The 12,090-nt window shown below is 57.8% G+C and overlaps 1 protein-coding gene across 1 annotated transcript in view; it reads right to left on the bottom strand.

Annotated features, from left to right (window-relative positions):
* Positions 1-12,090, bottom strand: part of CACNA2D2 (calcium channel, voltage-dependent, alpha 2/delta subunit 2) — a 140,882-nt gene that overhangs the window by 2,916 nt on the left and 125,876 nt on the right. The window contains exons 16-35 of the mRNA XM_008576767.1: positions 11,847-11,918; positions 11,541-11,615; positions 10,284-10,358; positions 10,137-10,208; positions 9,971-10,042; positions 9,802-9,863; positions 8,828-8,904; positions 4,945-5,005; positions 2,769-2,866; positions 2,463-2,553; positions 2,294-2,356; positions 2,042-2,145; positions 1,703-1,801; positions 1,523-1,611; positions 1,267-1,314; positions 950-1,021; positions 693-845; positions 488-540; positions 325-380; positions 39-167 (exon numbers count right to left, since the gene is read on the bottom strand). Coding sequence (XP_008574989.1) covers positions 39-167; positions 325-380; positions 488-540; positions 693-845; positions 950-1,021; positions 1,267-1,314; positions 1,523-1,611; positions 1,703-1,801; positions 2,042-2,145; positions 2,294-2,356; positions 2,463-2,553; positions 2,769-2,866; positions 4,945-5,005; positions 8,828-8,904; positions 9,802-9,863; positions 9,971-10,042; positions 10,137-10,208; positions 10,284-10,358; positions 11,541-11,615; positions 11,847-11,918 — 1,621 coding nt within the window. The remainder of the gene's footprint in view (positions 1-38; positions 168-324; positions 381-487; positions 541-692; positions 846-949; positions 1,022-1,266; positions 1,315-1,522; positions 1,612-1,702; positions 1,802-2,041; positions 2,146-2,293; positions 2,357-2,462; positions 2,554-2,768; positions 2,867-4,944; positions 5,006-8,827; positions 8,905-9,801; positions 9,864-9,970; positions 10,043-10,136; positions 10,209-10,283; positions 10,359-11,540; positions 11,616-11,846; positions 11,919-12,090) is intronic.

The following is a 12,090-nucleotide window of genomic DNA, read 5'->3' as shown; positions in this document are numbered from 1 at the left end:
CGCGCCCCCATGCAGGCCCCGCCCCGCCCCCCACGAGCACCTGGAGCAGTTTCCGCAGTCGATGACGGCGTTGTAGGAGGCGTTCACCGAGCCGAAGTAGTACTGGGTCTGTTTCATGACGCAGCTGCTCTCGCGTGTCTCGGGGCTCCCCTCGGCCTCCGCGGGGTCTGCGAGGGCCCAGAGCGCCTCAGCCCCGCCCACAGACCCTGGCACGGTCCTGGGCTTCAGTCTGGCTCAGCCATCAGACCCGTCCTCCCTTTGGAATCGGTGTCTGCTAAGATTGGGGACCGGGATTTGAGGAGGGACCTCCAAAGCCCTACCTACCTGCTTGGAACCAGCTGTGGTAGATGAGGCCATAGAGAAGCTGTTGGAACAAGGACCTGCAGGGTGGAGGAGGTCAGTAGAGGACAGTGCCCTGCCTCACTTATCTTTTGAGCCCTCTCGGACAGGGAGCACCTTCTCTACCCACCTCTCTCTCGGGACTCACCAGGCTGCAGCAGAGGTCCACCAGGCCAGGTTAAGGAAATCTGCAATGGTGGGCTGCAGTGGAGAGAGGGGTATGGGCTGCCACTGCTGCCCCTCGCCCTAGGTCACCCCCAGCTCTCTCAGATGTCACAGGTGGGAGGCCATCTCTGGGCAGGTCTCCCAGCCCCTCCTCCCAATCTCCAGGCCAGGCATCTCTGGGGGCTCACCACAAAAACACCCCGGGGTGCGGCGCCCAGGTTGCCAGGGGGTTGGGGGGCACAGGCTGCCTGATAGTCGTAGGACTCCTTGCGGGTGTAGAAGGAGTTATTGTAGAGTGCCAGCATCAGGTTGGCATCCACCTCACTGAAGAACCTGCCAACCTGGGGATGCCGGGAGGGAGCCGTGATCACAGGGCTGGCAGTGCCACTCCCTCCAGGAGGCTCAAACCCCTATCCCCTCCTTCCACCCTCTTCCTGATTCTCACCTGGTCCCACTGATGGTTCTGGTTCGACAGCACCAGGAATCCCCCATCATCAATGAGGACACAGAGTAGGTCCTGAGAAGTAGAGAAGGGGGAGGAAAATGGAGAGGGGCTTGGCCCCAGACCTTCCACGCCAGGCCCTGGCTGTCCAGTGGTGTGTGTGGAGAGACACAACTTCCCCTACTTCTGGTAAGGTTGTGAACTGAGGATGGGGATGTTGAGACTCACAGGCCAAAGGATGGGCTAGGAGTTGCAGTTGAGACTAAGAAGTCTGGGAGTGGAGTAAGCTAGGGACCAGGGCAGGTTCAGGGCACACGCACCTCATTGTTAACCTCGCAGTCCATCTCACAGTGGCTGCTGGGGCCGCACTGCTGGGCAGAGAATGAGGACTGTAAGCGCCCACTAGTTTTCTTCCCTTCCATCACCCTTCATACATCTGATTCCCCAGGCTGTCTGCATCAGCCCTTGCCTTCCCATAGGTGCTGAAGCCACTCTGAGGGGGAGGCTTGGTAGGGGTCCCCAGGGACTCCAGAAAGGTAATCGCTGGGTTTACTGCCCCCTCCCCTGCCCAAATACCTTCTGAGGTTGATCCTGGTGGGTACGGTTGCTGGCTAGCACCTTGAACTTCTCAGCCCAAGCTTCTAGGTCCAGCTTGACGCCCACCACTTTGGGGAAGAGCAAGGGGCCATCAGTGCTACCTGTCTGGGCAGCACCCTGCCCATTGCCTCTTTCACCACCTCCATCCTGGGCATTCACCTGCTGGTCTTATTGTGTGCCCGCCTAGGCTGAGCTCCACAGCTGTGCTGACGAGGATGCCCACTGTGTCGTTCTCCAGCTCCAGGGGCCTTAACAGGGCTGGGGTGAGGTGGGGTGGGGCAATCAGGAGTGGGGGCTGGTGGCCACACTGCCCACTCCATGTTGGGCCCTGCAAACCCAGGAGCCCAACCCAGGGCTGACTCCAGCCTAAGCACCCAGCACAGTGTTTGGTACAGTCAAACACATCTGCCCTGGTTTCAGCCAGCCTCGTGTCTGAGAGAGGCCTCAGAGAGCAGAGCCCAGGCCTGGCTGAGCAGACCACCTTGGGCAGACACTCACCATCCTGGTGTGGGGGCTTGAAGACATAACCATGGTTATCCAGGCTACGGCGGTAGAAGCTGGCATTGAAGGGCTCAGGGTTCTCTGTCCAGTCCTCAGCTGCCCTGGAGCACCCAAGAGAGGCAGAGATAGGTGGGTAAAGGGTGGCTTGTGGGAGACAGCATTCTCAGCAGGTGCAAGGAAGCCTTTGGGCAGCAGGACAGAGAGCCACAGGCAGGGACAGGGTGCTCGGTAGTGGGGTAGGTCACTTACTTGTTGGGGAAGACACGGGTGATGCCCCCATCAGTGGCAGCAAACACGGCCAGCAGGCTGTACCTGGGGGCAGCAGGGATATGGGAGTCATAGGCCTACCTCTGCCAGGCAGGGCCAGGGCTTCTGGCCCATCCCAGCCTCCTGCACCCACAGGCTAGGTAGTGCCTACGTGTTGAGATCCTGGTCCCGCCACACGCGCTCCACCAGCTGCTGTGTGATGCCCGTGTCCAAGATCAGGTTGTGCAGAAGGAAGTTATTGCCTGGAACAGGAGGGCAGAGGTGGAGGGGGCATCTTCTTGCAGTTCCCTGCCCACCTTGGCCCTCACCCCCAAGGCTCCACCAGGAGCCTTCCCCATGACTTGGCCCAGGCTCTGCCCTTGGCTTGGGCCTGCATATTTCCAAACCTGCCCAGCCTTCTGGGCTGCCCATGCTGCCTGGGTACTGCCCAGATCCAGCTGCCCTGCCAGGCACTCACACTGCTTCGAGTCTGGAGTCACTTTCTCCATGAGCTCAATGAAGTTCTTCAGGAACTCGGTGTTGTTGTCTGAGGCATTCAGGTCCTTGCAATACTCTCTGAAGGTGGGGAGGGGCAAGAAGAGTGGGCTTGGCGGACTGAACAGGGCAGTGGGGTCGAGGCTTCCCAATAGGCCTGCCCGGCTGCTCTCTGAGAAGCCCAGGCCTCAGGGAGGGGGCACGCGTGCTCTTACAGGCTGCAACTGCTATGTGCCCGGCAGGCTGCCCGGGTCTGAGTCAGGGAAGAGATGACATAAGAATGAGGGTCTGCTTCCTCCACCCTGGCAGGTTCTCTCCTGGGGATGGCCCTGCAGAGCCTCCCATCTCTCCTGCGTAGCTGGACCCAGATGGTGTACCTGGGAGGCCTCGGGAAGTGTCTGGTGGTCGGCTCATCCACTAGTATGCCCTGGAGCGTTCCCGTGAGCACAAGGTGGAAGTGGAATACCGCACTGGCTCTTGTCAGCCTAAGTCAAAGGACTCATCCTGCTTCTTCCTGGCTATGCACCTTTGGGCAACTCACTCAAGCTCCCTGAGCCTCACTTTTGTCATCACACCATAGAAGGTGTTGGGAAGACAGTGGGAACATGTGGGTCCTCAGACTGGCTGTTCCCTCTGCCTGGAATGCCCTTGCCTCAGAGGTGGGCAGGCCAAATTCCTCACTGGGCTCAGGCTGTAAAGAACATGAGGGCTGTGGGGCATGAGGACAGGCTCACTTGGGGCTCTGCTCCCTATGAAGTCTTGGTGAGCATCCCTCTACCCTGATAGGTTAGGTGGAGCCATCTCTCCTGCCCAATCCCTCATTTGTACCTCTACCACCAGGGACCTCCCCACTCGCCTGTATGGCAGCAACACTGTGGGAATTTTTAAAATATGCCACCTCCCCAGGCTGTCCTAGGGCCCATAGCTTGGTGAGGGCACCTGGGACTGGGTCTCAGATCCCATTCACTCCCTGGCCCCCAGAATTTTTGTGCAGTGAGCACATAGCCTGTCTTTGTGCCTGGAGGCCATACCTGACATACCCAGGATGACACCCATAAAGCTGTGCTCAAGATACACCAAGTCACTTGCAATCCCTCTCATGCACACAATGTGCACATTCACATTTGTGGGGTACTTCATTCATCCACCCTACACATATTTATTGAGCTCTCCCAAGCCAAAGATACAGAGGTGACAAAAATGAACATGTCCCTGCCCTCAGGATCATGTGGCCCACACAGGTCTTTCACATATTCTCATAGTCATGGATGCACAGAGCCTGCCCCACATTTACACTTGGGCTCTTACAATGACTCACAAATACACACATCTACAGAGAGAGTCACAAAGAAATTTGTGGGTGCATGCACGCACGTGCATACACACAGAGGTGAGGAATGTCCAGAGCCCCCGTGTGGTGCTGAGAGTGCCCATGGGTCTCTGTTAATTGCGTCCACCTGCCCTCATTCAAAGCCCAGGTCACAGGAGAAAGCTTCAACACCTGGAGACCTCCGGCCTCCTCAGAAGTGGGCACGAGGATGTGTGTGCCTGCTGAACATGCCCTTCAGGGATGGTCCAGGCCTGGGCCTGCTCTGGGCCCTGACCTCTCACTTGCCAAAACAGCTCCTCAAAGCCCCTGCCCTCCCTCCCATTCCCACTCACCCCACACTTCCTCAGTGAGCCACCATATCTAGACTAGGCTCTGCAGACAGGGGCTCTGGCTGGCTCAGCCCCCAGACCCACACAAACACTGACTGACACAGGACAATGATGGGGTGCAGGGTAGGGGGATGGGCAGGACACCACAAACCAGAGCAGCAGCTGCCCAGCGAGGGGGTGTGCTGCAGACAGCCAGTCCCAGGACAGAAAGGGCTCCTTCCTGGTTGCCTGGGTGGGCAGGGAAGGTCAGCAGAGAGTCCAGAGCCCACCTGCCCCAGGCCTGGTGGGAGCTAGGGTTATGGGGCCATTGGCCACTGCTGCCTGGCGCGGCTACATGGCCTGGGTATGCACAAAGCCACACATACCGGGCTATGTATGGGGGGCTGGGGGCGACACTGCACAGGACACAGACACACAGAGCTCCAGGCAGCAGTGCAGGAGGCGGGGCCCGGGCGGTTGGGGTGGGGGAGGACACCTCAGCAAGGCCACACACAAGCTACCTGGGAGCAATGAAAATATGTCCTTCAGACTCAAAGCTGCTGGGGAGCAGGAACTCAAAATCTGCAACAGAAACGGGGGGTTATCCGGCGGGGGCTGGGGAGGTGGGAGGCCAGGGGGCTCAGAGCTGACGGAGCTGGAGGGACAGGGGAGAGGGTGGCTTGAGGGAGGGGGAGACACCAGCAAAGAGGGAACCCGCCACTTCCATGTTCAGGTTCGAGCCAGAGAGAAGGGATGGGCAGGGAGGGGTGGAGGGCCTTTGGAGACTACAGCATCGCAGGAGGAGGGCAGTTATAGCCAATATGTTGCCCAGGCCTGGTCCTCTGTCGGCAGTGAGTCCCTTGGCGTGGCTGTATATGCTTCCATACTGCTGTATAGCACATATACACAGACACACACACACACATATATATACACACACTGCTATATATATGCATGGTCTGGGGGAGGCGCCAGTCTCACTCTTAACACATCCATAATGGAAAAAACCACATGCTGAGCTTCCTTCGTCTCCCAAGAGACTTGAAGGGAATTGGCTTTTGGCTGCGGATTTTTATCTCTTTTTCTTTGCCACAGCTGTTTGTTTTTGGTAGGTCTTGCTTTTGTTCTGTGTCAGGCATCAACATGGCCAAACCGAGGGGGTTTCTCACAGGCACAGACAGTCCAACCAGAGACGGGCGTGGGCAGCTGGGGGAGGGCTGCAGTGCATTGTGGGGATCTGGTGGTCCTCCCTGGGACAGGAGGCTGGGTGAAGGGAGAAGACCCTTGAGGTTCCTGGGATTGTTCCCACGCTGTGGGAGGAGAGTCTAGGAGTTGGGGGGCAGTGGGAGGGCTCCTAGAACCTGCATACCTGCTTTCCTGGGCTGAGGGCATGAGGGACAGGTGGGGAAGAAGGGCTGGGTTTCTAGCCTTCTTAGGACCTTTCTGGGCTCAGAGCAGCCTAGGAGGAATGCTGGGGCTCCAGAGATGGTATGGAGGTGCTGTTGAGGGCCCATCAATTGTGCCTGTGCCCTGGGCTTATGAGCTGTGCATGTGTGGGTGAGCATGGATGCTACAGTGTGTGTGCGTGTGTGTGCGTGCGTGCGTGCGTACATTAGCATGGGTTTGTGAGTGAACCTGAGGATGTGGCCACTGGGGCTCCTCTGCGGCCTCTCCTGCCCAGCTGACTGGCTGCCTTGCTGGTCTGCATCTGAGAGTTGTGTCCCTGCTCTTGGTCTGTCTCACTCTGGGCAGTCTACCTTCCTATCCTGTCTTCACCCAGATTCCGATCTCTCTTTTTCCTCCAGGGCTTTACTTGTGCAGAAGAGGGATTTTTTCCCTGTTCCCAAATACTCCCACGATGCACTGCAAGATTCTGGGGAAGGGGAACTTGGGTTGCTTGGAGGGGTTGGGCAGTCACTGGTTGGACTGTTCCTTTCTGATAGGACTGTGAGGCAGGGTTTGGACACAAGCCGACTGGGAAGGGGTGGGGGAAGAGGAGGAGGCAAAAGAAAAAGGAGGGGGAAGGAATAGGGAAGGACACTCTGCTTTGATTGCCATTGTTACCAGGGCCCTGCATTTCTGGGGTCACTGGGTGGGATGTGGGGGTGGGAAGAAAAAGACAACTCAAGCCAGTGGGAGAGGACACGTCTCCCACCCCACCTGGGCCAGTGGGGGCAGCTGTATCACCTTTGCTGGACTAGGCTGGAAAGGGCCCTTATGGCTTCTTGGATAGCGCCTGCTTCCAGGCCATGGGAACATCCCCTAGTGGTTCTCTGTGCCCCCTCTGCCTGTGTGTTCCCTGGGAGCAGCACATCTCTGTGCACCGGTGGCCGAGACCTTCACGTGCTGTCCTCTCTCACTCCCCTGTTCTCTGACAGAGCCTGGAGGTTCACTGCCCACCTTTCCAGAAGTCTCTCTGGCTTAGGCACCTTGGAGTGCCAGAACCTTTTTCTTCATACCCAGCTTGATTTCCTCCAAGCTCTTCTGCTGGTCTTTGGGATCTAGACAGATCCCATTTTGTCCCTGACCAGGCACATGGACTCTGAGTCTGCCTTTATTTTCCCAGGGGAACACTTTTTTCATACCTGCCAACCCTCCCCAGGGCAGGGCTGGACCAACTGACCTTAGCAAAACCTCTGGGAGCTGCGGGGGCAGCAGGGCACAGGGACTTCAGCACCGAGGCCAGTGGCCAGGATGGTCAGGTCAGCCTTGTTCTTCTAGTGGCCTGGCTGTCTGTCCTATGCTGCCCCTTAGCCACAGGGTCAGAGTGTGCAGCTTCTGAGCCTTTCAGTCTCCCTTTTTATTTTTTTATTTGTAAAATTTTTTTTGGCACCTGGCTGGTACAAGGATTGATCCCTGGACCTTGGTGTTATCAGCACCATACTCTAACCATCTGAGTGACTGGCCAACATCTTCCTTCTTGGAGGGCTGCCAGCTTCTGGAGCCACTGCTGAAGATCATAGGAAGGAGAGCTATCCCAGAAGAAGCCTGGTGGGACAGGCTCTTTCCCATAGCCTCACATAAGCCCCTCCAAGGGCCGATCTACCCCTTGTATCTTGGACCCCTTGCCCTGTTGGGTAGGAGGTGGTAGAGAGGCATCCAGCCCTGTGTCCACTGTTGAGTCATCTTGGGGGGACAGAGAAGATGGGGGGAGGCAGGGGTCTTCCTAGGGGGAGCAAGGAGTACAAGGAAGGGGTCTGAGCCCTCAGAACACACTGGAGGACACCCTGCTGGAAAGGGCCACTGGCTCTAACAGGGACTTAGGGATCCGAGGAAAGGCAAGAATTAGGGTGGGTGGGGTGGGGAGAGGAGGGTGCACTGGTTCTGAATATACTTGCCCTTCAGTTTGCTGATTGGCACTGGGACAGTCCACCAAGAGAGAAAGCGAGGAAAACAAAAACAACACAAACACAAAAACAAACGAAAAGGGGGAAGGGAAGGGGAGGGGCACAAACAATATTTTATTCAATGGCTGTTTGAATGAAAATATTGTGTCTCATAATCATACCGAAAGGAAACTTCTTGCAAAAAACGACATGAGAGAGAAAGAGAGAGCGAGAAAACTCAAAGGAGATGAGCCCCAGTCGGCCAGGCAGGTGGGGGGCGCCCGGTGGGGCCGGAGCCCCAGCCTCCCTCCCAGTGATCTCGGGCGGGCGGTGGGCGGTGGGCAGGCGGGGCCACAGGCTGTGGAGACCCAGGCCTCCCAGGAGAGGCCCTGGGTGAGCAGGGCATGCAGGGACGAGCCACAGGCAGAGGAGTGGGAGGAGGAGGGACAGGGAGGCAGGAGTGAAAGAGAGAGGAAAGCAAGGGAGCAGAGGGAGACAGAGGACGGAGGAGGGAAAGAGGAGGGAGGGAGGAAAGAGGGAAGGAGAGGGAGAGAGGCAGGGAGAAGAAGGAAGGGCAAAAAGAGAGAGCAAGGGAGGGAGGTCAGAGAGGAGGAAAGGGAGGGAGGTGTGAGCTGAGTGAGGATGGGTGACGAGGGGCAGAGGAGGGGCAGAGGGAGAGCCTCTGGGGAGGTGGCACCACAGCGGGAGAGAGCTGAGCAGGGAGAAGGGGGAAGGAGGAATGGGGGTAGGGGGTGTCTTCCAAGAATGCAGCCCCCAGGGGTGTGCGGGGCAGGCAGGCTAAGGAGGGAAGACATGGAGTAGGAGAAACCAAAAACAGAAACCTCAACGGAAACCATGAGAGAATGGTCTGGAACCAAATCTGAGAAAAGGCGAGCATGCAGATTTTCACAGACTTTGGAAGGCCGGTGCCCCAGCCTGCGGGCGCCTGGGGGGTGGGCAGACGGGGCAGGAGGGGTCGCCTTGCTGGCAAGCGGCAACTGGCTATGCTGCCTGGGGCCAGCCAGGGTGCGGGGCAGAGGCAGGGGTGCAGGGCGCAGGCAGGGGACGGGCCACTTACACTTGACCTGCAGGATCTGGTCGCTGAGGTTGGCTTGGAGGTAGAAGGTGCTATAGGGTGGAAGCACCAGCCCTAGGCTGTGGGGGGAGGAAGGGGAGGAGTGCAGGTCACTGCTGGGGAGAGGGGGGCCACACTGGCACCCTCTCCCCATGGCCTTGGAGCTGGGCAGGGAAGGCCAAGCTGTGGGTAGCCCCTACTCCAACCATCAGGGACACCTTTCTCTGCTTAGCTGTGAGGGATTCATGGTCTAGGAGTCCACACCCTGGAGAAACCCAGGGACCTGGGTCCTCCACATCCCCAAACTCTCCTGAAGGCCTCTGAATAACCAGTCCCCAAACCAATCCCCACCTCACCTTCCACAACTCCCCACCTGCCCAGTCAGCCTCCTCCCTCTGACCAGCAGCAAACTCACAAGGGGCAGGACACTTGTCAGTGAGCTAACTGCAGGGGTGGGGGCTGCCATGGGTGTGGGGTCCACAGTCCCCAGGTGCTTGGGCCACGTGAGAGCCAGCTGAAAGCAGGGCTGACACTAATATGGTGAGGGGCAGTCGTGGGCCAGTCCCAGAGTGTGAGGATGCCCCTGGCACTTCAGAACAGACCGGCTGTGTGAGGCACTCAGAGGACAACTTGCACTGGCCAGTCTTGACCCATAGGGACCCCCTTGAAGGTCCTAAGGATGACATCCTGGGCGCAGATACCCAGGGCTACAATCCAGGTGGGAGTGATGTGAGAGGGTGGTGGTTGTGAGGAGACATCAGATATCTCTGTCCTGTGCTCCCAGGACCTGCTGCTTGTTCCTGAAAGGCCCTTGGGGGACTGAGCACCCCAGGGTGAGTACTGAGGAGCCCTGGCCACTGGTGCCCTCTGGGATGGTGGTCACAGCATATTGTGGCAGGAGAGGGATGGGGCAGCTGCTCTTAGACTCTGGGGCTGCCCCCACCCCTCTCTGCCCCGCCAGCCCTGGCCCCACTCACCTGTAGTTGGTGCTCCTTATAGGTACCCAGGTGTAGTTCCGTATCACCTCATCTATGTATCTCTGGGAGAGGAGGCTGGGTCAGGTACTTGGGCTAGTAGGCAGGGGCAGGCAGGTGGGGTAGGATGGTGGCCACCCGACTCCCTATCCCCTCTCCCCCGCATTCTTACCTCATCCAGGGACTTGACCAATGTTCTGATCTGCTTGTGGCCCTTGTTGCCATCGATCATGCTTCGACGGATCTGAAAGGACCAGAGACGTGAGGGGCGGAGCCCTTACCCTCTTCTGCTCTCTCTGCCTGTGGTCCCCACCCACCCCTGCTCTCCTTCCCCTTACCTCCTCCTTGTTCTCATCCTCCAGCTCCGCATCTAGGAAGTCCAGAGTCACAGGCTCTCGGAAGTTGGGGGTCTATGGAAGGCAGGGTGGGAAGTCAAAAGTCCCCATCTGGGAAGGCTTACCCACCCTCCAGGCTTCTTGGCTCACCTGGGGCTTGAGATTGGGGTGCAGCAACACATAGCCGTTCAGGTCAATGGCAAACACGTAGCCGTTGGCTCCAAGCTGGGGGTGCATATTTGGGGCTCAGGGTCTGGAGGACTGGGCAGGGATTCCCTGGGTTCCAAGTACTTCACGATTCTGCTCTCCACCCTGCTGAGGGGTGCTGTTTGCCTGCCTTGGGCCAAGGGCCCCACATGCCACATGACCCTAAGCCTGTCTCTCAAGCCAGGCCAGCTGACTGGGTGCCCTTACGAACCAGCCCCTGCCGAGGCTGGCAGCCCCATGGATTGGCATTCTGCAGTTCTTGTCCTCTGCCTCCACTGGCTGCACATGCTGCTGCCCTCCCCTACCACTACTCTGATTTCTGCCTCCTCCCTGTCCCATCTCAGGAGAGCACAGGGGGAGAGCAGACCCTTGGAATTCCACAGGCCTGGGGCATCCTTACCAGGTGGAGGGGAAGTAGGAACAAGTGAGAGCTGGCCCTAGCCCTTACCTCTCTGAGGCAGTTTCCTCCCAGAACACGGAGGCTGACACCATGGCTCCTTCCCCCTCAGGACCAAGCAGGGACTTCACAGGCTTAAGGATGCTGCCACCCATGCCCCCCTCTCCCCCTGTCACAGGCGACACCCAAAGCCCCTAACCACAGGCCCTGGGCCTGCCTCACTGCGGTCTTGCCCCTTCCCTAGTTTATGATTTTGTTTTCTGTTCAGGCCTTTGCCCAGAGTTTCCTCTGCCTCCAATGTACCCCTTCCCTCCTTTCTGCTTGAGATACTCCTGCCCATGAGCGGGGGCCAAGCTGCCACCAGTGACTATGCGGCCATGAGCTAAGAATGGTTTTTACATTTCTAAATGGTTGAAAAAAATCAAAGGAAGAATTATATTTCATGACATGTAAATAATTATCTGGAATTCAAATATCAGTATCCACAAACAAAATTATATTGGAACACAGCCATGCCCATTTGTTTACGCTTTGTCTGTGGCCACTTTCACAATACAATAGCAGAATTAAGTTTGAGATGGGTATTTAGGCTGGCAAAACCTAAAATATTTGCTGTCTCGCCCTTTACAGAAAGTTTACCAACCTCAGCTCTGGGCCCAAGGTCACCTCCTCAGGAAGCCCTCCCTGATTCCCTGAACTCTGGGGTCTCTATGGAGGCAGTATAATCCCCATCAGTCTCCGCTCAGCCTGGCTTGTGCCCATGTGGGAGGCAGAGCAGGGTGGATGGGCAGTTGGATACTCACCGTGTAGTTGGGAGTCAGCCTCTTGATGTCATTCAGAGCCACGTCGATACCCATCACACCCAAGATCAACTGATTCTGGGAGCAGAGACACGAGGGGAGAGGTCTGTGATGGGCTCAATTCCACGGGGGAATCCTCATCTACCCAACCCCCACAGCCAAGGCCTTAAGCTGCTCTCACAGGAGCTGCCCCTGACCAGTGTGCGGTTCTGCCCCACCCCTCCTCCATCCCCAGACCTGCCACAGGCATGCCCAACCCTTCCCCACCCTCCCCTGCAAGCCCAACCCTACCCCAGTGGAGGGCCTTACCTTCTTTTCCCCAGGGCTATCCTGTGTCAGGTTGAAAACAGGGAGGGTCCCTGTTACCACCAACCCCAGCCCCTGAAGGGAGAGGAGGATGATGAGGTCTCCCGTGGCTAGCCCTGCCCCCACCCTGAGTGTGCAGAGCAGGGGCTCAGGTACAGGCCCCTCTCTACCGTCTGCTTAGTTTACCCTCATTAGGGGGGCCCTCAATTGTCTTGACCCTGTGGGTACAGCCCTAGGGGAAGGTGGC

The sequence above is a fragment of the Galeopterus variegatus genome, unplaced genomic scaffold, assembly GCF_000696425.1.
Source record: "Galeopterus variegatus unplaced genomic scaffold, G_variegatus-3.0.2 Scaffold1394, whole genome shotgun sequence".
Taxonomy (NCBI): Eukaryota; Metazoa; Chordata; class Mammalia; order Dermoptera; family Cynocephalidae; genus Galeopterus; species Galeopterus variegatus.
The sequence above is the reverse complement of the archived record's forward strand: the minus strand, read 5'-3'. Positions and strand labels throughout refer to the sequence as shown.